The sequence below is a fragment of the Daucus carota genome, chromosome 8, assembly GCF_001625215.2.
Source record: "Daucus carota subsp. sativus chromosome 8, DH1 v3.0, whole genome shotgun sequence".
NCBI classification, from domain to species: domain Eukaryota; kingdom Viridiplantae; phylum Streptophyta; class Magnoliopsida; order Apiales; family Apiaceae; genus Daucus; species Daucus carota.
This window is the reverse complement of record NC_030388.2, coordinates 16,411,673-16,437,717: the sequence shown is the minus strand read 5'-3', so window position 1 is coordinate 16,437,717 and position 26,045 is coordinate 16,411,673. Positions and strand designations below refer to the sequence as shown.

General features: G+C 34.4%; 3 protein-coding genes across 3 annotated transcripts; 1 reads left to right on the top strand and 2 right to left on the bottom strand.

Annotated features, from left to right (window-relative positions):
- Positions 1–793: 793 nt before the first annotated feature.
- LOC108198004 (uncharacterized) lies at positions 794–4,618 on the bottom strand. Its single transcript, XM_017365783.2, has 4 exons — positions 4,208–4,618; positions 2,500–2,667; positions 2,177–2,412; positions 794–1,385 (listed from the first exon to the last, which is right to left on the bottom strand). The coding sequence occupies exons 1-4, from the start codon at positions 4,499–4,501 to the stop codon at positions 1,121–1,123; spliced, it is 963 nt and encodes a 320-aa protein (XP_017221272.1). The 5' UTR covers positions 4,502–4,618; the 3' UTR covers positions 794–1,120.
- Positions 4,619–8,320: 3,702 nt separating this feature from the next.
- On the bottom strand, positions 8,321–11,774 carry LOC108198001 (uncharacterized). The gene is made up of 4 exons (XM_017365779.2): positions 11,414–11,774; positions 9,923–10,090; positions 9,602–9,837; positions 8,321–8,858 (listed from the first exon to the last, which is right to left on the bottom strand). Exons 1-4 carry the CDS (start codon positions 11,705–11,707, stop codon positions 8,591–8,593), a joined length of 966 nt encoding a protein of 321 aa, XP_017221268.1. The 5' UTR covers positions 11,708–11,774; the 3' UTR covers positions 8,321–8,590.
- A 6,242-nt stretch (positions 11,775–18,016) lies between these two features.
- Positions 18,017–25,010, top strand: LOC108197983 (signal recognition particle subunit SRP54 2). Its single transcript, XM_017365723.2, has 9 exons — positions 18,017–18,910; positions 18,999–19,098; positions 19,399–19,552; positions 20,127–20,277; positions 20,353–20,501; positions 21,939–22,039; positions 22,136–22,293; positions 24,078–24,192; positions 24,271–25,010. Exons 1-9 carry the CDS (start codon positions 18,680–18,682, stop codon positions 24,618–24,620), a joined length of 1,509 nt encoding a protein of 502 aa, XP_017221212.1. The 5' UTR covers positions 18,017–18,679; the 3' UTR covers positions 24,621–25,010.
- Positions 25,011–26,045: the final 1,035 nt, after the last annotated feature.

The window sequence follows — 26,045 nt, the reverse complement described above, 5'->3', positions numbered from 1 at the left end:
AAGCATCATAAGCTGCAAAATCTTCCCTAGTAAACCAAGAGGGTAGATGATTTAGATAGCTTCACCAAGTCCACAACTTCTGTATCTTTCTTATAGAAAATAGTATGAAGAAGAACTCGAAAATTAAACATTAGTCTCCTTCAAACTGTGTAATACTGTAACCATGGACCATGGTTATGTCAAAGTAAATGTTGGACATCCAACATTATGATTAACATAAAGCATTCTAAAGAAACCTAAACATAGCACTAGTGGAACTATCAATGCATAATGATCAAACTAATTTTCTCAAATGCTCCATCTTGCATTGCACCTTAAGCTTACACCGTTCTTTATTTCGTAGCTGCCAACTCACATTCATTCCGGTGAAACTTAACCATAAAAGGGTACATATCAATTTTGTACTCGCACTTTACTCAAGACACCACTTGCAATACTGTAATTCAAAATCGAGCAGTTGAAATATCAATTTTTGTATTTCATTACATTTTATTGCATCCCGTTAATTTGGGTTAACTCCGTTAATAATTTAGAGAGTAAAGTGCACTTTGTGTACTCGCACTTTACTTAAAGTGCATTTTGTGAACTCGCACTTTACTGTAAATAGAGTATTGCAAGTGATGTTTTTGAGTAAAGTGCGAGTACACAAAGTGCACTTTACTCCTTAAATTACAAACGGAGTTAACCCAAATTAACGGAATACAACAAAGTGTAATGAAATACAAAGATCGATATTGCAAGTGCTCAATTTTGAACTACAATATTACAAATGATGTCTTGAGTAAAATAGGAGTACACAAAATGCACTTTACTCCATCCTAATCGGATGAAAGAAACAATAGTTTAGATAGAACCATTATCCGGAATGGAGGCTTCCTTCGCTACAAAACAATCACAACACAATACTACTACACGAAGTTGCACATAACTCTTGCAAAGAGATGTGTGTAACATGCTTAGCAATGTCTTATATATGATACAGAAATGTAACAATAACAGCAGCAGAGGAGAACTGTAACTATAAGTTATTAGCTTACACGGCATCAAACAGTATTTTAATTATTTCGACACAACCTCGACACATTTTTAGACTTGGTTTCTGCGTCAATGTCTTCAAGTATCATTTCTGAATGCTTTTACTGATGAATGACAGGATTAGCTCATTCACCTTGTCAGGAAATTGCTCTGAGATAAAATGGGATCCTTCAGGTATGTACTCAATTTCCAAGTTTGGGACATACATTTTAAAGGCTCCGCTCCTTATGTAGTTCTCCATATTGGGAAATTTGAATACATAGTCCTTCTCGCCAACTACAAATAGGGCAGGGGCATCAACTCTTGGATCTGTACTGGGCTTCTGTGTGTATTTCTTAGAAAGAAAATCTCTGTAACAAAAGAATATCGGTATAGTGTCATAGACAATACACTTTAACCACGTTCAAACATACTTGGACAAAAGAAAGAGACATTGCCAACTGCTGATAATAAAATTAAATATAATAAAATGGGAAAATATATTGAATGGAACTATCCCTATTTGTGTTCCCTATTATTATTATAAAATTAAATTTAATATCTATTAGGAAGGAAATAATGTGAAAAAGGTGGGAAAGTGTGTGAAAAGAGAAGGGCATATTTTATTCTTACAAACAAATGAGGAATGGTTAGCCATTACCTAAGAATAAGGAGTGAATGGGCATCTTAATTTTTTAGGGAATGACTAGGATATTGTTGAGTGACATTTTACATCATATTCCTTAAAATTACAGCTTAGGTAATCACATAGCTAATCGCTCTTATTCCTTACATCTCAGTTTATATGACCTTTAGAAAACCACGTCGTTAGAAATTCTGCCCATCTCGCCCTTAATAAAAATATTCAATATGTATTCTCAAATCTTCTTATCATGCTACTTCAATTATTGTAAAGGAGAGAGCCAATTGGTCTTGAGACTATCCGTGTCTGCTGTAATAATTATATCATAAGAACAATTCCTACATATCCGCTGTAATAAATATATTATAAACACAATTCCTACATATAGTGGTCTGTGTGTAAAAATCTGCAAGAGGCTAATATCATAGAGATTAAAGTAGGTGGAACTATCACTGGCATAATACAGGGGAAGACATTTTGCAAATAATACAACTAAAATAAATTGTTGATTGATCACACCTGTAAGGAACTTGCAGTGCAGTTTGGAATCCAGATTTGTCATATGCTCCCCCATAGACTGCGAGATCTTCCTCTGTGCACCAAGAGGGTAGAGGATTAGATGGCTCCACTAAGTCCATGATCTCCTGGTTCTCCGCAGCTATTGGAATTTCGCTGCTGGAAAATAGGATGTAGATGTTTCGTAACACAGTTTTAGCGTCAAGCCTGCCGAAGTCAGCTTCAGCTCTACCAGGTTCCTGAAATTTAATTTCGCAAGAAATGTTACAATTTTGCAAGCACAAAAAACTGTTAAAAGAAAGCAGTGGTTGAAAGTACAGTGTTACCTGCCATCTTGTAATATAGAAGCCTTCAGGCAGGGTATTCTTGAAGTCAAGGGAACCTGGTGCCATAAACGGCACGCCCAGTGTTATTATCCCATGGATCCTTTCTTCATAGCGAAGGGCAAACTCGTAAGCAACTATGGCTCCAAAATCTTGACCAATAACAAAGACCTGTATTCAGCGAGAGGAATCAAATATTACTAAAATCGCCTCAATCATTTTATCTACTCATTAAAAGATCGGTTATATCGATGCTATTCCTGCATCAGATATAAACAGTTAGAGCCTTAGAGGTTTGTTTTTTAGTGAATATTCTTGCAATGTCACATCTGAGTGTCAATAAAATGGCTGTCCTTGATTTACTTCTGAACTAATCACAAATACTTGACCAAAGAGAGAAGAAATCTATCAAGATAACTCATTTTACATGCATTAGCTTGCTTCAGAGTACCTGTCTAATGCTGAAAAAAGGGTATGGTTGCTGAACACTTCATCTTGATCTAAATATTTTTGACTATCATGAACGACATTTATTCGATTAAATACTAAAGCCAATTGCATTTAACTGAGATTGTAATAATGTACTAATAAACAAGACAAGGGAAGGACAGGAAGTTGATTAAGTACACTATCCAGTTGGATTTAATGGCAGTGTACACTACTAATTAAGTACCTCGATTCATTGGCTAAACAAACTTTTTAACAGAAGAAATAATTATATTTAATGAAATAATCACGATCACTTAGATATAACCTATTTCGCATATATTGGGCTATAAGCTTTGGTGCTTAAGTTTTACTCACCTGCAAAAGCATTGAAACAAACAAATTTGATATGGTGAGGGTAGGAACTACCACCCAAACCTAAATGATAATACACAGACTTAATTTAGAATAGTATAAAAAATGTTCAAATGAAATGTCTCACTATTCACATTAGTAAACTCTCCATAGAATCACTCTTAATCAAAAAGTGAACATTAATATATTAAGTCTGTGGATCCTCATCAATCCCCTTCCTGTTGTGATAATAAAACACTCAGTATTTATTTTTCATAACTCATATTTATTATTTAATCATCTACCACAGGGCAGTGCCATCAATATCAGACCCTCTCCCTCCATAAACACAGGTCATCTCACAATTAAAGAAACCAAAACCAACATATATTAGACATATTTTATGCAAAACTTTGTCACCAATTTAATTATTTAGGATATTTGTTACGAATATTTTTCAAATCAAGGTCTTAATGAGATTTGGATCCCGGACTGGTTTATGTAAAAACAAAATTTACAATATCCAAGTTAAAAAAAAAAAAACAAGCCCAAACCCGAAATGGAAGCTTGATTCGATCCAATTAAAATTTGAACGAATTAAATGAATAATCTACCCGGGATTTCTAGTTTAATTCCGATCCAATCGATGAATCCAACTAGAATGATTGATTCCATTATCCCAAACATCTAATACTATATGCCCAAGAATCTGAAACATTAGTCAATAGTCTATTATAAAAAAATACTTTAAAGTTAACAAGATCTAATAATTTACTAAAACATTCCTAATCGACCAAAAAGGGCAAAACCCAAAACAGTAACTTAAACAAACACCTAGACATTATTCACATTAAATTAACTAACAAGTAACACCCAAAATTAAAAAAAAAACACAGTAATAACTAAAAAAAATCAAGAAAAATAAGGAAACCTTAGAAATGTGAAGAGCATCAAGAATAGCAGCCATATCAGAAACGAAGTCATCAAAGGTGGCTTTCTCGGGTTGGGCTGGCGGGTCAGACGACCCGTACCCGCGAAAATCGGGTGCAATAGCTCTGTAGCCAGCATTTGCAGCAGCGATCATTTGGAAACGCCAAGTGTACCATAACTCTGGAAAGCCATGCAGAAAGAGCAGTGTAGTGGGTGACCCGGATGATGATCCGACTTGAGCTACATGGTGTTTTAGCCCGTTTGCTTCGATGAATGTGTGCTCGATCTTCTCCATTTTCTCTGAGTTCAAGAAACAAAGATGGTGTGCTAGCTGATCCTGAGGAGCGTGTGTTGTTTAAGGAGTTCAGGTGGGGTCCACCGGTTCACCTCGGGAATCTCGTTAAACTAATGTCTCGGGGTTCATTAAATTCTAATCACACGTTATTTATTCCATCTCACTAGGGTCACGGGAGTTCTCCCTGGCATGGCTACAACTCTACAAGCATGTATTTTACGAGAAATGGCATGCCATTTTTCATTAAATATAACAAAAATTGTTGCATCATTACAGGATTGATACTAAGGTGCACTTACAAATATAACAAAAGTTAGTAAATATTAACAACAGAACTTAGTACAGTGGTAACTTATATTAGTAGTTTATCTAATATTTAACTATGAAGTTGGACTATATTTAAAATTTTCAATATTTATAAGATATAATATTTATTATTTATATAAAAAATTAGTAAAAAAGCATGTCAAATGGACAAAAGGCAAGCCTAGGGCATGCCCAGTCTGGCATGCCCGTGCCGCTGTGACATGAACCCTACATCTCACGCTATATTTTAGGAAAAAAAATATTAATAAAAATACATCATTCAAATTCTAATTTATATTGAGGCCGTTTGGCTGGGATTAAAAGAAATGATTTATTACTTAAAATAAAGAAACGGATTATAAGTGAAAAGTTGGTTTCGACTTATAAATTATAAAAAGTGTTTGGATATCGTGACTTAAAAATTATTTTGTGTTTGGATAACTGGACTTATAAGTTAGTACAGTTTCTCTGTTCTACTCTCTGTTCTAAAAGTCGATGATTAATCACGATTAGTCACCGATTAATCCCTGTTCCGTAACTCGCCGAACTGATTAAATTTCCGATTAATCATTGATTAATCCGATTAATCCCCGATCAATTCTATTAATCACCGATTAATCTCTGTTCCGTGACTTCACCGATTAAGTCCGATTCCCGCTTTTTACAACACTCTTCTACTTCGACCTATTACTTCCTCCGTTCCTTTTTAGTTGTCACATTTGAATGTGCCGGTCAAATTGACCAAAATTTGACTAGAATTTATTAATATTTTTATCAAGTGAAAAAATAAAAAAAAATTGTCACCGGAAATAAATTTTAATCTATTATAAGATGTATTTTTCAGTTTTTTAAATTAATAAAAGAGTGACTTACAATATTTGGTCAAAACTTAGTCAATTTGACCAACAAAAATAGAAATGTGATAACTAAAAAGGGACGGAGGGAGTATAATCTATCAAAGAATATAAATTAATAAAATTAATCTTCAGATATGTGACCTAAAAGCAGTGTTCTAAAAATCGGCGATTAATCGGGATTAATCGTCGATTAATTGTTATTCGGTCGGCCACCGTCTCGATTAAGCGTTAATCGGTGAAAAACGTTTTTTGTGAAAAATCGGTCAAATACGGGATTAATGGTAAAAATCGGTCAAAAGATGGTAAATCGACAAAAATTGAAAATCATAGTAAAGAAAATTTAAAAATTAAAATTTAATTATAAGACACATTGCACTATTAATTGACCTAAATATTTAGAAAATAGATATTTTGTGGATAAAATTATTGATTTTTTTAATTTATAGAATTATATGTCATAAATCTATTGTAAATGTAAATATATATAGGGGAGTGCTCAAATACAAACCAATTTTAAAATACAAACTACAAACCATATATAAAAATAACATAACTCAGTGCATACACGGTAGTTCATTCTCTCATTTTTTACTCAGATTTACTCTCTCTCTCTCTCTCTTCTCGTCTCTCTCACCTCTGTGTTTCTCTCAACTTGTCACGCTGTAAATCAATATAGCTTGTTACAACTGAATTTTGTTCCCATCGAGATAGATAGACACATATAGATATAATTTAGTGATGAAGCTGTGGTGCTTTTGGTGTTTGATGATGCTACGTTTTGATAGTGGTGATGTTGGTGAAGAGGTGTCAATGGTGGTGGTGCAATGGTAGTGACAGAGGCTGTGCTATTCCCTTTTGTCCCGTCAGAGATTAAAGTTGCTACAGAATTCAGGATTTTCTGATATATATTTTAGTGATTTTCGTTGTGCCAATTAGTGATTTGTATTGTATAAATTAGTGATTATCACTTTAGAAATTAGTGAAACAGCGAGTACTGAACAGAACCTGGTGACAGTGACAATGGGATGGGGGATGTGGTTTCAGGCGACGGAGGTGAGGCTGGAGGCGACAGGGGTGAGGCTGGAGGTGACGGTGGTGAAGGTGGAGGGGACGATGGAATGAATTTGGTGGTGATAGAACATATAAGTGGACATGGAGATGGTGGTTACGGAGAAGCGGCATGGAGGTGGAGGTTGTGAACTTGTGATAATGGAGATGACGATGGAAGCGGAGCTCAAAGAGGTGGAGTTGGTGGAGATGGGATTGGTAGAGTTTAGTGACACTAAGCACTGCTAATCACTAAATATTATTATCATAATCATTGGTTTGTATGTTTGTATCATAAGGAGTTTGTACTGGAGTAGGACCCAATATATATATATCTAGTTTAAAAAATAATATTAAATTAATTCCGATTAATGATCTGATTAATTCCCGATTATCCGATTAATCGCTAGACGGTGCCTTTGCCGACTAAGTCCGACTCCCGCTTTTTACAACACTGCCTAAAAGTCAAATATTTTAGATTATAAATTATTTTAGACTTTTTTTCATAATTATCCAAATCTATAAACCTTTTATAATAATATTATATATTTTTTTTAATTATAAAAATACAATTTTCTTAAAACAAAAATACAAAAATACCAAATATTTAACAAAATGTGGTTTACACCTTTGCAACCATATATCCAACTAGTAGCAATCATATCTGCAATCATAAATATAATTTTTAAAAAAACTATTAAAAATAAGGGGGGTTTTCATAAATACCCAAGTCCGAATTTTTTTTATAAAATACTACATCTTTTTTAAATATTTTGTAAAAATATCAAATTTTCGAAAATATTTAAAAAAATATTGTATGCAAACCATATGCAACTATACTTGCAATCATATATAACCATACTTGCAATTCTTGCGGGACCAATTAACTGATACTCTTTCCACATCCGATTAAGAATAAAAATCTCATTCTCTCTCTATTCCCTCCATCTAAATGAACACAGCTTTTTTTATTGTGTTTAATTAGGGAGAATGAAATAAAAATTGAGGATGATAAGAAACAAAACATTCCTTATTGGGGGTGCGATATCTAATATAGAGCGTAAGGAATGGAATGACGCAAGAAACAAAATTTATAAACCCTTATTTATAACTCAGTTTAAACTTCATTTCATTTGCCCAAGCCAAACACAATATACAAGACTTGCTAGGCAGTTCAGAAAATCAGATTGGTCATATGAAGCATCTCCCTGAGTAAACCAAGAGGGTAGATGATTTAGATGGCTTCACCAAGTCCACAACTTCCGTATCTTTCTTTTAGAAAATAGTATACAGAAGAACTCGAATATCAAACATTAGTCTCCCTCAAACTGTGTAATACTGTAACCATGATTATGTCAAAGTAAATGTTGAACATCCAACATTATATTTAACATAAAGCAATCTAAAGAAACCTAAACATAGCACTAGTGGAACTATCAATGCATAATGATCAAACTAATTTTCTCAAATGCTCCATCTTGCATTGCACACTTAAGCTTATTCACCGAATTTTATTTCATACCTGCCAAATCGCATTCATTTCAATGAGACTAACCATAAATGGCTACATCCTAATAGGATGAAAGAAACATTAGTTTAGATAGAACCATTATCCGGAATGGAGGCTTGTATAAAAACCTTCGCTTTAAAACAGTCACAACATAACACTACACCAAGTTGCACATAACTCTTGCAATGAGATGTGTTTAACATGCTTAGCAATTCCTTATACATGATATAGAAATGTAATAATAACAGCAGCAGAGGAGAACTGTAACTATAGGATATTAGCTTACACGGCATCAAACAGTATTTTAATTATTTCGACACAACCTCGACAAATTTTTAGACTTGGTTTCTGCATCAATGTCTTCAAGTATCATTTCTGAATGCTTTTACTGATGAATGACAGGATTAGCTCATTCACTTTGTCAGGAAATTGCTCTGAGACAAAATGGGATCCTTCAGGTATGTACTCGATTTCCAAGTTCGGGACATACATTTTAACGGCTCCGCTCCTTATGTAGTTCTCCATATTGGGCAATTTGAATACATAGTCCTTCTCCCCAACTACAAATAGGGCAGGGGCATCAATTCTTGGATCTGGTGTACTGGGCTTCTGTGTGTATTTCTTCGAAAGAAAATCTCTGTAACAAAAGAATATTCGTAGACAAAATACTTTAAGCACATTCAAACATACTTGGACAAAATAAAGAGACACCGCCAACTGCTAATAATATAATTTAATATAACAAAATGGAAAAATATATTGAATGGAACTATCCCTATTGGCTATTTGTCTTCCTTATTATTATTATAAAATTAAATTTAATATCTATTAGAAAAAAAAATAATGTGAAAAAGGTGGGACAGAGTGTGAAAACAAGAGAAGGGGATATTTTATTCTTATAAACAAAATGAGGAATGGTTAGCCATTACCAAAGAATAAGGAATGAAGTGGGCATCTTAACTTTTTAGGGATTGACTAGGATATCGTTTGAGTGACATTTTACATCATATTCCTTAAAATTACAGCTTAGGTAATCATATGGCTAATCGCTCTTAGTCCTTAAATCTCAGTTTATATGACCTTTAAAAGACCGCGTGATCAGAAATTCTGCCCATCTCGCCCTTAATGCAAATATTCTAAAATCTTCTTATCATCCTACTTCAATTATTGCCAAGCAGAGAGCCGATTGGTCTTGAGACTATCTGTGTCCATTGTAATAATTCTATTATAAACTCAATTGCTACATATAGTGGTCTGTGTGTATATTCTGCAAGAGGCTAATATCATAGAGATTAAAGTAGGTGTAAGTATCACTTGCATAAAACGGGGGAAGACATTTTACAAATAATAAAACTAAAATAAATTGATGATTGATCACACCTGTAAGGAACTTGCAGTGCAGTTTGGAATCCAGATTTGTCATATGCTCCCCCATAGACTGCGAGATCTTCCTCTGTGAACCAAGAGGGCAGAGGATTAGATGGCTTCACCAAATCCATAATCTCCTGGTTTTCCGCAGCTATTGGAATTTCGCTGCTGGAAAATAGGATGTAGATGTTTCGTAACACAGTTTTAGCGTCAAGCCGGCCGAAGTCAGCTTCAGCCCTACCAGGTTCCTGTATTTAATTTCGCAAGAAATATTACAGTTTTGCAAGTGCAAAAAACTGTTAAAAAAAGCAGTGGTTGAAAGTACAGTGTTACCTGCCATCTTGTAACATAGAAGCCTTCAGGCAGGGTATTCTTGAAGTCAAGGGAACCTGGTGCCATAAACGGCAAGCCCAATGTTATCATCCCATGGATCCTTTCTTCATAGCGAAGGGCAAACTCGTAAGCAACTATGGCTCCAAAATCTTGACCAATAACAAAGACCTGTATTCAGTGAGAGGAATCAGATATTACTGAAAATTGCCTCAATCATTTTATCTACTCAACAAACGATCGGCTCTGTCGATGTTATTCCTGCATCAGATATAAACAGTTAAAGGTTTGTTTACTAGTGAATATTCTTGCTCTGTCACATCTGAGAATTGTCACAAAAAAAATGGCTGCCCTTGATTTACTTCCGAACTAATCGCAAATACTTGACCAAAGACAAAAGGAATCTATCAAAATAACTTATCTTACATGCATTAGTTTGCTTCAGAGTACCTGTCTAATACTGAAAAAAGGGTATGGTTGCTAAACACTTCATCTTGATCTAAATATTTTTGACTATCATACACGACATTTATTCGATTAAATACTAAAGCCAATTGCATTTAACTAAGATTGTAGTGATGTATTAATAAACAAGAAAAGGGAAGGACAGGAAGTTGATTACGTACACTATATCCAGTTGGATTTAACAGGGTACACTACTAATCAAGTACCTTGATTCACTGGCTAAACAAACTTTTTAACAGAAGAAATAATTGTTTCTAATGAAATAATCACGATCACTTAACTATAACCTATTTCGCATTTGATGGGTTATAAAAATCTTTAGTGCTTAAGTTTTACTTAGCTGCAAAAGCATTGAAACAAACAAATTAGATATGGTGAGGGTAGGAACTACCACAGTACCACCCAAACCTAAATGATAATACACAAACTTAATTTAGAATAGTATAAAGAATATTCAAATGAAATGTCTCACTATTCACATCAGTAAACTCTTTATAGAATCACTCTTGATCAAAAAGTGAACATTAATATATAAAGTCTGTGGATCCTCATCAATCCCCTTACTATTTTGATAATAAAACACTCAGTATTTCTTATTCATAACTCATATTTATTATTTAATCATCTACCACAGGGCAGTGCCCAAACCCGAAATGCAAGCTTGAATCAATCCAATCAAATTGGAACGAGTTAAATGTCTAATTTACCCGGGATTTCTAATTTAATTTGATCCAATCAAACTAAAAATGATGGATTCCGTAATCCCAAACATCCAATACTATATGCCCAAGAAATTGAAACATTAGTCAATAGTCTAGTAAAAAAATACTCTAAAGTTAACAAGATCTAATAATTCACTAAAATATTCCTGATCACCAAAAAGGGCAAAACCCAAAACAGTAACTTAAACAAACACCTAGACATTATTCACATTAAATTAACTAACAAGTAACACCCATTACTACAATAAACACGAAATTAAAAAAAAACACAATAATAACCAAAAATATTCAAGAAAATTCATTAAACCTTAGAAATGTGAAGAGCATCAAGAATAGCAGCCATATCAGAAACGAAGTCATCAAAGGCGGCTTTCTCGGGTTGGGCTGGCGGGTCGGACGACCCGTACCCGCGAAAATCGGGTGCAATAGCTCTGTAGCCAGCATTTGCAGCAGCGATCATTTGGAAACGCCAAGTGTACCATAACTCAGGAAAGCCATGCAGAAAGAGCAGCGTAATGGGTGACCCGGATGATGATCCGACTTGAGCTACATGGTGTTTTAGCCCGTTTGCTTCGATGAATGTGTGCTCTATCTTCTCCATTATTCTGTGAGTTCAAGAGACAAAGATGGTGTGCTAGCTGATCCTGAGAGCATCTCCAACCATCTAAAGCCCTTGGCTAAAAGATGAGTTGGCTTACTTAAAATAAAAAAATTTAGCCAATAGCTCCAAAAACTCAACTCCAACCATGCTCACCTGTTGTCTATAAATTTAGCCAACCTCCTATGGATGGCTAAATTTGTCGAACCTCTACAGGTCTGTAAGAAACTCTGTAGGAAGATTGTACATCATTTATTACCATATTGAACTGATATATTCTATTTTAACAATTTAAAATATTAATAACATACTATTTTTAAATTATAGCCAACCAATATAGCCAGTACCATTGAAGCAAAATGTCTTACAGGTTCAGCAAATTTTACATAATGTCTTACAGGTCCAATTTAGCCAACGATTATAGCCAACGCCGTTGGAGATGCTCTGAGGAGAGTGTGTTGTTTAAGGAGTTCAGATGGGTCCCACAGGCCACAGGTTCACCTCGTTAATGTCGTTAAACTAATGTTTCGGGGTTCATTAAATTTGAATCACACATTGTTTGAAGAAAAAAAAAAGTTAATAAAAATACATAATTCAAATTTATATTATTAATTAATAATTTTCATTATCTGACCAACCCAACTTAAGCAAAATAGGATGTTTAGAAGTTTTGATTAATATGTTTGATCGATGTATAATCTCTTTAATTGAAAATATTACCAACTCCTCTCTTCATGAATTTTATTTACGATACTTTGTATATATATATTTTTTTTAATTGTTATGTGATCTACGATTTTTATATATATGTATACTAGTTTATAACTTGTGTCATGTACGGATATTTTTTATAAATGATTTGAGGTACATGGTGTTTTAGCCAGTATTATCCCACAATGACTAGAGAGGTATAATCTGGGCCAGTGTTCTAAAAATTGGTCTAGGCGGCCGCCTAGGCGGCCCCGAAACACCCCGATTCGGTCCTACGCGGTGAATTAGGCAATTTTTTTACAAAAATCGGACCTAGGCGGTCAACATCCCGCCTAGGCGGTCCAGGCGGCCAATAACAAAAAATTAATATTTTTAATAAATAAAATCTAAAATTATGATTATATTATAAGAAATTAAGTATTCACTTGTACTTAACTTAATATCTTATAAAAAAAGTAAAATGACTAATATTTTTATTTAATATTTCTTACAATATTTATAAGAGACTGATTGGTATATATTTATTTAATCGACGATTTTGTATTACATGTATCAAGTATCTATTTTATATATGATATTATATTATTTACCAGTTTGACTCTACTAGTAGTGAAAAGTAGATAAAATTATTAAATTACATTTAATTATAATAATTTAAAAATAATATATATCCGATTAATGCTCCCGACCGCCCTGAGACGCCTAGCGATTTCTGGAACACTGATCTGGGCATATGGGCTATCCGTTTTGGCCCGACGAGGACGTCGGAAATTTAAGTGGGGGAGTTTGTAATACCCAAGTCCCAAATCAAGGAGTGTAAAGACTTTAGTTCAGTTTATAAGCATAAGTAATACTACCAATTACACCAACAAATCATAATATTTTGGGGCCCTGTGGTGGGCTTGTGAATTACCTAAGTTGGGCCAGTTTATATCGATTTATTTTTGAATACGAAGTTCTGCATTTGACCCGATTTTGAAAAAATACTCGATATTTGACCCAGTTTGTTACATTTGTATGCAAGGAAATGAGCCTTGGGCCATGTTGGTAGGTCTCAAAAGCGCGTTTCTGGAAGATGAAAATAGGGTGGAGTTGGAATGAGACAAGTATGAGGCTATCAAGGAGTGAGAGGACTGGAGATAGTTTGTGGATCCAAGACATGATAAGGTGATCTAGCAGCTCAACCAAAGAAAAAGCGATGCAAATCTCTCTATGATTGTGTGTCCAGTGGAGGCAAGTTAAATGCCTTGGCTCGATACCTAGTTAAGATAGGCTCCATACATATGACTAGGCTGGTGGCTATCAGGCGGCTTTTGGAGAGGTGAAGGAGTTGTGGATGCTCGACGTGGGCCTCAAATCGTCAAAACGTGCAAGGATGATATTTGAAACCCTCTCTGAGGACAAGCACGAGGAAAAGTTATGAGTAAATGATGAGAAAGAAGAGGCGCTGGGTGAAGGGGTTGTTGAGATATCAGACGATGATGAAAAGGAAGCTATGATGCTAGGAACGGGAGCTGATCAGTCGGGAATGGGCCGACGCTATTGCTATTAGTTATCAAAAAATACATTTTTTTTCTATTTTTCGAATATCTTTATATAAACATGTTTCATTATACTAATACACCTAATATCACACCTATACAATATATCCAATAATTAAATCACAACACAGCTCAGAAGTTATATTTAAATAAATATAAAAATATTTAATTCTATCTAGTCTTTAAAAAGTAAATAACATTACATACTACAAAATCTTGACATTTTGAGCATAAGCTTCATCTTTTTTCTCAGCAATGATATAAACAGAAACTATTTGATTGTGATGACCACCGACCGAACTTCAATCACCTATGTTTGTCGCTGATAATAATCTGATTACACCTCGGAAAGTTCTATTTCGCCTTTTGCCAATCCTCCTGTCATTGTGGAGAATGATATATAAAAATTAAATATACACAGAAGAAACAACATACTAGTATTTATTTAATGAGGAACACTACTCATATATATACATATATATATATATTTATATATATATATACATTGTGGTTATGGGCTTGTTCCATAACCAAAGGTGGATAACTATTAAAATATATCCAACTTATTTATAATCGTCCATTTAGCAATGGACGGCCAGGATTAAAACTAGCTACGCGTTTTAAAAAAGCGTATACGCTATATCATATAGCGTATGCCCAGTGAGTCAAACCATCCTCCTTTCTCTCTCTGGTTTTACGCTATATCATATAGCGGAGCCTGTTTATTTTAGCGGAACCGGGCTTCGTTTCATTGTATAGCGTATTGTGGATATTAAATAACAATAAACGAAAATAACCCTAACCACCTCCGAAAACCACGATTCTAAGGCGATTCAAGGCACGTTCGAGTGATTCAAGGCGATTCAAAGCTAATTCAAGGTATGTATATGTCCGATTTGTATGTATATGTGCGTATTTGTGTATGTATAGGTTTGTGTTTTCTTGTATGTAAGATTTGATTTTGCTTTATGAATATTTATATACATCAATGTATGTGAAGTTTGAGTTTTTAGACTTGATTTTCTGTTCGATGTTGGGTTTTTTGGTCGAAGTATGTAGAAATTGGTGAAGTTGAATTTTTTAATTTAATTTTGAGTTTGATTTTGGGTTTGATAGTGTAGATTTTGGAAAAGTTAGATTTTTAGTTTGATTTGGAGTTTAATATCGTAGAATTTGGTGAAGTTGAATTGTTTTGTTGGATTTTTGGTTGAATATTAAGTATGATAGTGTAGATTTTGGAAAAGTTGGAATTTAATTTTGATTTGGAGTTTAATATTGTAGAATTTGGTGATGTTGAATTATTTTTGTTGAATTTTGAGTATGATAGTGTATATTTTGGAAAAGTTGGAATTTAATTTTGATTTGGAGTTTAATATTGTAGAATTTGGTGAAGTTGAATTTTTTTTTCTTGGATTTTTTGTTGGATTTTGAGTATGATAGTGGTGATTTTGGAAAAGTTGGAATTTGATTTTGATTTGGAGTTTAATATTGTAGAATTTGGTGATGTTGAATTTTTTTGTTGGATTTTTAGTTGGATTTTTGAGTATGATAGTGGTGATTTTGGAAAAGTTGGAATTTGATTTTGGTTTGGAGTTTGAGTATGATAGTGGTGATTTTGGAAAAGTTGGAATTTGATTTTGATTTTGGAAAAGTTGGATTTTATTTGGATTTTGAGTTTGATAGTGTAGATTTTGATAAAGTTGGATATTTTAGTTTGATTTGGAATTTAATTTGGAGTTTGGTTTGTTGACGTTGAGAATAATAACATGATCTAATTTTATTTGTAGATATGGCGAATGATTATTGTGGCCCAGTCGATGATTCTGTGCTTTATGACCAAGCTAATCACATAAGCACAACAATCTGGAATGGGAGGTTAAGAGAAAAGCTGACAATCCGTCAGAGTACATCTAATCTCGGCGAATGGAATTTACATGGTAATCAAGTCCACCTATTGCGGCAATGGGGATTTGGGATGTTTGTAAACCCAAAGTCGGTTATGCAGAACAATGTTAGCTTGATCACAGCTTTAGTGGAGCGTTGGAGACCCGAGACCAACACCTTTCACTTCACTGTCGGGGAGATGACTGTGATCGTTGAAGATGTATACATGTTGATGGGTCTTATGGAACGACATCATAATCGTTCTGCACATACGGTGAGGGGGCGAATACGCTATATAAACAATTTTTCTTTGCCTATTTATCTTCTCCATCTAATACAACACCATGATAGATGTTTTGAATGGCGATAGAGATGATTCATTGACAAGAGTAAGAGTTTGTCGGATGTAGGAGTAGACTGCTATCTCATGAATTTAAATTGATATTTTTGCGGACAACCAATCCAAAGAAATTAGAAGGAGTCGTTAATATACACCTGCATGGATTAGAATTCATACGTCCCGATATGATTAATGTTCGTATAACTAGAACATAATGTTTATCCATATTTAAAACTGAGGATGATTTCGGATTTTCATCTCAATATCTTTTTGGCATTTACGCACTTATGTTCTTGCAAGCTTATTGTCTGTTTTATTGGTCAATCGATGTATATTGCTAGATGTCATCAATCAGTTCTGTTAAAGAGCCGTATGCTTTTTACATATAGGGAATGGTGTATATGTCTAAGAAGTACTGTCTGGAAATTAATGACAATGTTAGTGAAAAACATACTTTAAAAAAAATAAAACGAAAATTAAGATTCATCATGCCTTAAATCGTTGATTATATGTTGAAATTTATTTTCATTTTTTCACTCATGAATTATATTCCAATTTTGTAATTTTATATATTAATATTGGTATTGCATCGAGATGTTTATAATATAAAATTTATTTTATTCTATAACTATTAATTATGAATCATTAACATGATTTTTATAGATTGTCATAATAATGTTATCTTACAAATACTAATTTTCTTATTTTTAAAATAATCCATACTTGTGGCAATGAAATATTATTTTTCTTCCCAAATCATTAATATAATTTTAATTGGCCGCCGCAACGCGCGGTTTCTCAAATAGTTATATATAAATTTAAAATTTAAGTTGATTTTTTTTTTGACAAAAAATTTAAGTTGATTTGATCCAAACGCGATTCACGTTACCTCGAGAGAAAAATATGTTTTTTTTTTGCTAAGCGAGAAAAATATACCAAACCAAACATACTCAGTATATCCCGCTTAGAGCAGGGTCTGAGGAGGGTAAGATGTACGCAGCCTTGCCCCTGCCCTTAAAGCCGAAAGGCTGTTTCCGTGAAGACCCCCGGCTTAGTGCACAATAAATAATATAGTGTGTGATTAATATACCTTAGCCCACGGCCTTCTTCACATAGGACTTACCCAAACAGTTCCGGTTTGTCGATGATGGGTGACAATGATCTGAAATGGAGATATCAAACTGGGACGTTTAGCAACAACCGTCAATACACTAACCGCCACCAATCCAACGGAGTCTCTTTCTTGCCTTCCCCTACCCCCATGTAATACCATTGTAGACTATGACGACACGAATTCAGAATCCTCTTATCAAATCTTTCGACGAACCAACATCCGTGATGAGCCATTAGTACACACTAAACCTTATCTAATCCTTTGACGACCAACATCCGTGATGATCTATCTTACCAAATCCTTCGACGAACCAACATTCGTGATGATCCATTAGTACGCACTAAATCTTATCAAATCCTTCGACGATCAACATCCGTGATGATCCATCTTACCAAATCCTTCGACGAACCAACATCCACAGTAAAACTTACCAACTTTTTCGACGCACCAACATCCGTGATGATCCATTAATACCCACCGGTTAATGCTTGTATTACCAGTACTCCTATATAACATAAATATACTCCCTCCGTCCCAAAATGTATGAGCTGGTTTGACTTTTACGGAGATTAAGAAAAAAGTAGTAAGTTTAATTGAAAAGTGTGTAAGGTAGTGGGAACTATCAATATTTAATAATGGATTTGATATAGTGGAAGAAAGTAGTGGGTGTAACGGTGTTTATATTATTATATAATGGAGATAGAGGACGAAAGTAGTGGGTGTGATAGTGTAAAGTAGTGTTCAAAAGATAGTTTCATTCTTTTTGGCACGTCTGGGATAAGGGTCATGTATAAAATAGGACAGAAGGAGTATCCGCCATCTACGCCGCCAAAGCAATAACCGCCACTACGTTAACCGTCACCAATCCAACAGATCCTCTGTACACAACGCCGTGCGAAACAGGTGCAGCGGCAGGAACGCCAGAGATAGACGGAGACTGCGCGGGAGAAACCACCACGCCTCCAGACGGAGATTTAGAAGGAGCGATCATAGAAGGCGGCGTCGAGCCGGGGAATGTTCAACCGGAGACGGTGAGTGGGCGACGGGAGAGGGGGAAATGGGAGACGCAGAAGGAACATGCGCAGGAGGAGAGAGTGCGGGCTGAGGGGAAGGAGATCGAGCGGTTACAAGTGATGAAATAAGCGAGAAAAATATGTTTGTTTTTGTTAATAAATGGAGATAAAGTTACCATGTAAAGAACAATTTATAATCAATGTAACGCGAGTTAAATCCGGAAAAAGATTGTGCTGCAAATTGCAATAAAACCCCGGCCGATGATTGTGAAGATTAGGTTTCAGAAACAAAAAAACCCAACTCTCCCTTCCAATTACAAAATCAAAGCTCCCGTTTGATCAATCGAATAAGAAAAAAGCAGGCAAATCAAGATGGTGTTGCAACAATTAGGGGGGAGCATCACGCGTGCTCTCCAGCAGATGAGCAACGCCACAATCATCGACGAGAAAGTTCTTAATGAATGTCTTAATGAAATCACTCGCGCTCTTCTTCAGTCTGATGTTCAATTCAAGCTCGTTCGTGATATGCAGAACAATATCAAGAAGATTGTCAATCTCGATCATCTCGCTGCTGGTCATAACAAGCGGAATATTATTCACAAGGTAGAATTCTTCTTTTGATAGGAAAGGCGTCGTGTTTGTAGTATAATTGTGCAATTGAATTGTTGATCTGGTTGAATTTTATGTGTAGGCTATTTTTAATGAGTTGTGTAAGATATTGGATCCTGGGAAGCCGGCTTTTGCTCCGAAGAAAGGGAAGCCGAGTGTGGTTATGTTTGTCGGTTTACAAGGTACACTTATTTTTCGTGATTTCCGTATCATGTTAGAGTGGGCCGTTTTTGTTATCAACCTATGAAATTACAGGCTAGGTTTTGTGTAGCTACTAAATAGTTTTGTGTTGGGAAGCTACAACTGAATGCACGATATTTGCTGTATTTTGATTAAGTGTTTAATTGTTTCTTTAAACATTTTAGTACGAAAAAGTAGTTATTATATGTTTGATTCAAGTTTGGTGCTATGTTGTTATATTTTTCTTTCCCTCGTTGTAGAAAGATCGAAGATTTGTCGTTATTTGATATAATTTACTTCAGGTTCCGGAAAAACCACTACCTGTACAAAATATGCATTTTATCATCAAAAGAAGGGCTGGAAACCAGCTTTAGTTTGTGCGGATACATTCAGAGCTGGTGCTTTTGACCAATTGAAGCAGAATGCTACCAAAGCTAAAATTCCTTTCTATGGAAGGTAATAGATCCCCGCTTTTGTTCTTCCTGCTGTCCTTATTACTGCAAATGTGCAATACGAAAGTAGCAATGTCCGACAACTACATAGATTCAAATTGCAACAACAACTACATAGATTCAAATGGCAACAAATATGATAATAGAAACAAAGCCATCATTTTGAAGAAACTGTAGAATTATTTATTGCTAGTTTACTTGAGAAACAAATAATTTTTCAATGAATCTACCAAGATGAGTAATACCCAGATGAAACCAAGCCCATCTCTCTAAATGTTTAATATGCACTTGCAGACAAAAATTAACATCTTTGATGAATTGATGATTACCAACATATTAGATATACTGTTTATCCTCAGGTGTGAAGTGCAAATTGCTAATGTTGAACAAGAAATACCTGCAAGAGCATACAGTTATATAATCATTCCTATATTACATTAATTATTCCTGTAGAACTTTTGATTTGTTGGCCTTGACCTGTAATATTAATGTTCCATGGCCTATTGTTATACACCATCATATAATAATGAATTTTCATCTGATATTCACATTTTAGTTTTGGTTCCTTTTCTTAATAGCTACATGGAGTCGGATCCTGTTAAAATTGCAGTGGAAGGTGTAGAAAGATTTAAAAAGGAAAATTGTGATCTTATAATTGTGGATACCAGTGGACGCCACAAACAGGAAGCAGCTCTTTTTGAAGAGATGCGGCAAGTTTCAGAAGCAATGGTATGTGATACTATGATCGTGCATTCAGTTCCCTTATATTACAGATGCTAATTTCTTACTTCTACAATGTTTCAGAAACCAGATCTTGTAATTTTTGTTATGGATAGCAGTATTGGTCAAGCTGCTTTTGATCAAGCGCAAGCATTTAAACAAAGTGTTGCAGTTGGAGCTGTAATTATTACAAAGATGGATGGACATGCAAAGGGAGGGGGTGCTCTTAGTGCGTAAGTCCTATACTTTCATATTTATCAATTACATTTTGTAAATGTAAAATTTGGCAAATGTTAACTTTATTTTATTTGTGGTCGTATCATTCTACGCCTATTTGCATTGTTTGATGGGTACATGATCCATCACAGGGTAGTGCTACTTTGCTAATTGTTATATAGTTGGCCTAGTACACTTATAGAGTCCATGTCTATATGGCAGCACTATGCAAAGTAGTTTCTAGTGTAGATGATAAAGAAAACATCGGTACTGAAAGTAAGTGAAAAAGTTTGTTTGGATACCAGAAAGCTATATTATTTTATGAAATTTGGATGCAATCTTTTAAAATTGAAGCAAAGGTTTTGAACTAAGAAGAGGAGTTTGTAGTTATTAGTTACTATCCAGCATTTCTAGTTTGAGGTCTGCACTCTGCCCTTCTTTTCACCTTCAAATAATCAAAGTGTGAATAGTCATTTCCTTATATAGTACTACAAAATATATAACTAGTCTTTTAATTTGTCTTAGTATTGGAAAGAAAAAGTAAGGCATTTCTTGATCTGATCATAAGATTTAGTAACATAAATGGCCTACTTTTTAGCTGCAGGCTTTGTTTGTGGCTTTCTTAATAACTAGTGTTTATTAAGAAAGTAGCAATTTTTTAGCCACATAACTTGGTGGCTACTGGCTACAAAATCAAGTGCTTTTTATAAATAATTGTGGCATGATATAAATTATGTCTTGACCTATAAATTGGTGAATTATGTCAGAAATCAGCGTAGTAGCCGTCTGTAATAGTATGGGGTAACATTTTATTTTTTTTGTGTGACTAGTATGGCTTATAGCCTTACAATTTGAGTATCTTCTAAGATATTCTCGAGATGAGCCGGAGTCGAACCCAGGATCCGGGCCAACAGAGGATAAACCCTGAACCACTTGGGCTATCCAATCGTGCTCGTATGGGGTAATATTATTAGTAAAGGGTAATAGAGTCAATTAGACAATTACTATTCTGGAGTTAGTTATTGAGTTCATGGTCTATAAATAGTTGTTTAAGTCATGTACTTTCACTTTCTCTATAACTAATTCTCACTTTTTTTCTCTTGGGTTTTTAACCTGATTCTATCTCTCTGTCGTTTCTGTTTCTATCGCATTTCTTTCTGACTTCTCTCTAACTCTCTCTTTGCCCTATTATCTCCACTTTACTTGCCGTTCCTGCCTTTTATCAATAGAAAACACTAAAAAAAGTCTCAAATAGCTCAGGAATCCACTCGATTCCTGACAAATTACTTTGTATAAATTACAATGTATAGGCACTCGTAAAATTTAGTTAAATGGTTTCAGCAGATATTCAAATTGCATGTTACATTATCTAGATGTAGGCTTTTTTAGTATGTTCAGTTGTAGATCAGGATATTGAGTGTTGATCGTCTTGTATTGTCTTCTCCTAATTTAAGAGTTGCAGCAACCAAAAGTCCAGTCATATTCATTGGAACTGGAGAACATATGGATGAGTTTGAAATATTTGATGTTAAACCATTTGTGAGCCGTCTTTTGGGTTCGTTTACCTCTCCCCCCTGTCTCCGTCTACTCACTCTTTTTGCAACCACTTTTCAGGCTGAATTTCTAACAATGTGAACTTGAACTTTAATAGGCATGGGTGATTGGTCTGGATTTATGGACAAGATTCATGAAGTTGTTCCCATGGATCAGCAGCCTGAGCTTCTGCAGAAGCTTTCAGAAGGAAACTTTACCATGAGGATTATGTATGAGCAATATCAGAACATACTTAAAATGGGACCCATTGGCCAGGTTTGAAGCTTACTAGTTTGGTTGCGCACGGTAGTATTTTCCAAAAAAATATCTGCCAGAGTAAAATTTTTTCCAGTGAACGTGACAAAAAATACATATATTTTGGTGTTCACTTGTGTATTTGCGTGATGCTCTAATCCTACATTATTGCCCTTTATTCGTACATGAATATTTCTTCCTCGCCTTTCTAATGCATAAATACTTTATAAATTTTGCAAGAACGTGTTTGGAAACAGGTAACTCATTTCAAATAATGGATTTCAAATTACATGATTTGAGTTGTCATTTCAAATTTATACTAGTATTTGAATATTTCGTAAATCAAATGATATTTAACTCCAGATTCTTTTGTTTATCTAAACATCACTTTCATCATATCCAAAAGTTCAAATGAAATCCATGTTTCCAGACAGGCCACGAGGGGATTTTGCCCAAGTTCTGTACTGCGCAAAGTTTCAGTGAACCAGAGTTCTAATGTTTATTATTCGGTAGATGGGGTTGAAATTTAGTACAGTTTGTAAGTCAAACAATTTTTACTCTAACGAAGCTGACATGATAATAGTGAACAATATAACTCTTGAAATTAATTTGATAAAAAAGTTCAAAATAGTTGGGAGGTGATATTAATGAGTGCAATTTTTCCACAGCATTGGGAAAAGAAGTTACACAGAGAGAGTTAGTGCTAGGACTAGTACTGTTCTTTTCTTCAAGCACGGCTTTGTATTCTAATTTTATAAAATTATGTATAAGAATCGATTTTAGCAATATTAAGCCTGATGTCTATTCTGTGACTTTATTAGAGCTGTTTTTTTTTGGTATATAAGTGTCTTAAATTAAAGTTCTTGATTGTTTTTCAAGTTAGCGCAGGTCCTCTAAGATGAAGTTGTAGTTGTCTGGTATATATGATAACAAATTTAGAATTTTATAAGAATAGCTGCTCCTTCTAGCTATCTTCTCATCAGAAGGAGATCTTATTGATTAAATATATGTTTGGTTTGGCTTAAATAAATGTATTTATTTTATAAAAGTTACTTCTAGAAAGGAAGTAGCTGTCTGTGCGGATAATGTAGATGGCAAGTTGGTGAAAATGTCTAGCCTAATAATTGTTTTTGTTTAAGCCAATGTGTAAATGTCAAAAAAGGAATTAAACAAGGGAGATAATAAACCTAATCTTAATTTAGTTATAATTAGAGATATTCTCCGTGATTTTGGAGAAACATAGATAGGGTTATATGTATCTTTAATGATTTAACCCGATTACTCCTTATTAATAACAAACTGATAATTTGCAAAACAGATCGATTAACATAATATTTCCAAGTAGAACAACTTATATTTTATGGACTAATAAATAGTAATAGCAAATAGGCATTTGTGTATATGTATAAAAAGCATGCAAGTACTTTTTTAAAAACATGAACAGCATGATTAACATGCTTACGAGCTAAGTGAAAAAGCTTTAAGCTAAGTTCTAATTACTTGGATATGAAGGGGCTGTAAAAATTGGGCTCTTACTTTCATTATACCCTTTAGTAGTTTTAATTTTTTATTTTTTTAAAAACTAATCTTAGATTGTCATGTAGGAATTTAAATGCTCCCCTGTTTTTTGAACCCTCAGCCTTTTTAGCCAAGGATTTAAAATTTTCTGGTCCTTTTTAGTTCAGGTCATTTTTTTTTCTTTCGTGTGATTACTTGCAAACACAAAAACCTGTATGTATCTTTGTGCGCTGAAATATTCTAGTTTTTGTTATAGTCAAGTATCAATTTTTTTTTTGTCCTGCTAGGTTTTTTCTAGGCTTCCTGGATTTAGTGCGGAGTTGATGCCAAAAGGCTGTGAGAAGGAAAGTCAGGCAAAGATTAAACGCTACATGTATATGATGGACTCGATGACTAACGAAGGCAAGCTGGGCTGATATTTCATTTAGATGTTTGTTAGTACTTACAAGTGTTGTATTCTAATTACATGTCTACATGCAGAGTTGGATAGTACTAATCCAAAGCTCATGAATGAATCTCGAATCATGAGGATAGCAAGAGGATCTGGTCGTCAAGTAAGAGATGTAATGGAGATGTTAGAGGAGTACAAACAATTGGCCAAGAAGATATGGAGTCAGCTGAAGGGCCTTAAGATTCCAAAGAAAGGAGAGATGAGTGCATTATCAAGAAACATGAATGCGCAGCATATGAGCAAGGTCCTTCCTCCACAGATGCTGAAGCAGATTGGGGGTATGGGTGGTTTACAGAATTTGATGAAACAAATGGGTGGTATGGGTGGTATGCCTGGTGCGAAAGACATGATGGGTATGTTTGGAGGTGGAGAGAACTGACATCTCCCCTGTTTTTTGGTGCAACTGCAACTTGTCTTGCGCGGGTTGCTATACTCTCTGTAAGCTGGAACCAAACAAATCAAATGCTAGAACATAGCGGCCGTGTCTTTAAAATTAAGTTATTCTTTCTTGACGTACCTCTAGCTCAAAATGCTTTTCAAACTTTCTCGGGTTAGTTTAGTTTATTTAAGTCTTTTATGCTAACAGTTCCTTTGGCTAGTTCTTTCGTGTCATTCTTCGTTACTGTAACTTACCTTCACTTCCCCACCACAATTAAGGATCATTATCCTACTTGTGCTTGAGTCGTAGTAACATAAAATTGTGAATGCTTCCATTACTCAGGATTATAATTTGTATCTAATTTCTAAAGATTTCGTATATTGTATCAGATATGCAATAGTGTACCAATCAACCATTCACTCATCTGTTTCTTTATCAAGTTTTTTTGCTAGGTTTTATCAATAAAAGAAAGTAGGTAAATTTTTCAACAGAAAATAGTATTTATGATAATTATGTTTCAAAAAAAAAGTATTTATGATAATTAGTATTCTTTATTGTATAAAAATAAATATTACGATTTTTAGTGATCTTTATTTTATAAAACAATTTCTGTTGAAGGTACATATTTATATATAATTTCCTAGACTTGAGTTTTGATTGCTGAAAAATTAAGTATGTCATACTTGACACTTCAGTGTCTTGAGTAAATTTTTTGAACCAGATAGTCAAATACTGAATTATAGCCCGAAATTCCGCCGGGCTTCGTGAGTTGTTCTTCTTCCTCGAGAAGGGCTTCAAGCTCAGCTTCTACTTCTTCAACACGCTTCTTTTCAGCCTCTTCTTTTTTTTCTTTTTTTTTTTCTCTATTTCCTTCAAGCACATATCCATCTCGGCAAAAAGCATTTTTACTTCCTTTTCGTGCTCGCTAGTAGCGTGCTCAATGGTAGCTTCTTCTTCACCGAAACGGAATTTCGTATCCATGGAGATTGAGATTGGAGATGGAGATTGAGATTGGAGATTGAGATGTAGATGGAGATTGAGATTGTTTATATAGTCGGAGATGGTCAAAGTAGTCGATTTCCCAGACGAAGCGTCGAGTCCCGATGGTTGACCACGCTACATAATACAGCGTAAGTGAATTTGAAACAGTCACTACGTTATATTATGTAGCGTAAGTATAAAATTAAAAAACATTGCAATTTGCACTGCGTTTACGCTATATAATATAGCGTAGGGACTATGCACTCTTAAAAACAGAGCAATTATATCAACTAAAATCATACAAAATTAACTAAAATCAACTAAAATCATACAAAATTAGCAATTGCACCACAAAAATTACAAAATACAAACAAATTAAATTCTACAAAATACCAAATGCAAACAAGCAATAATATCAACTAAAATCATACAAAATTCTACAAG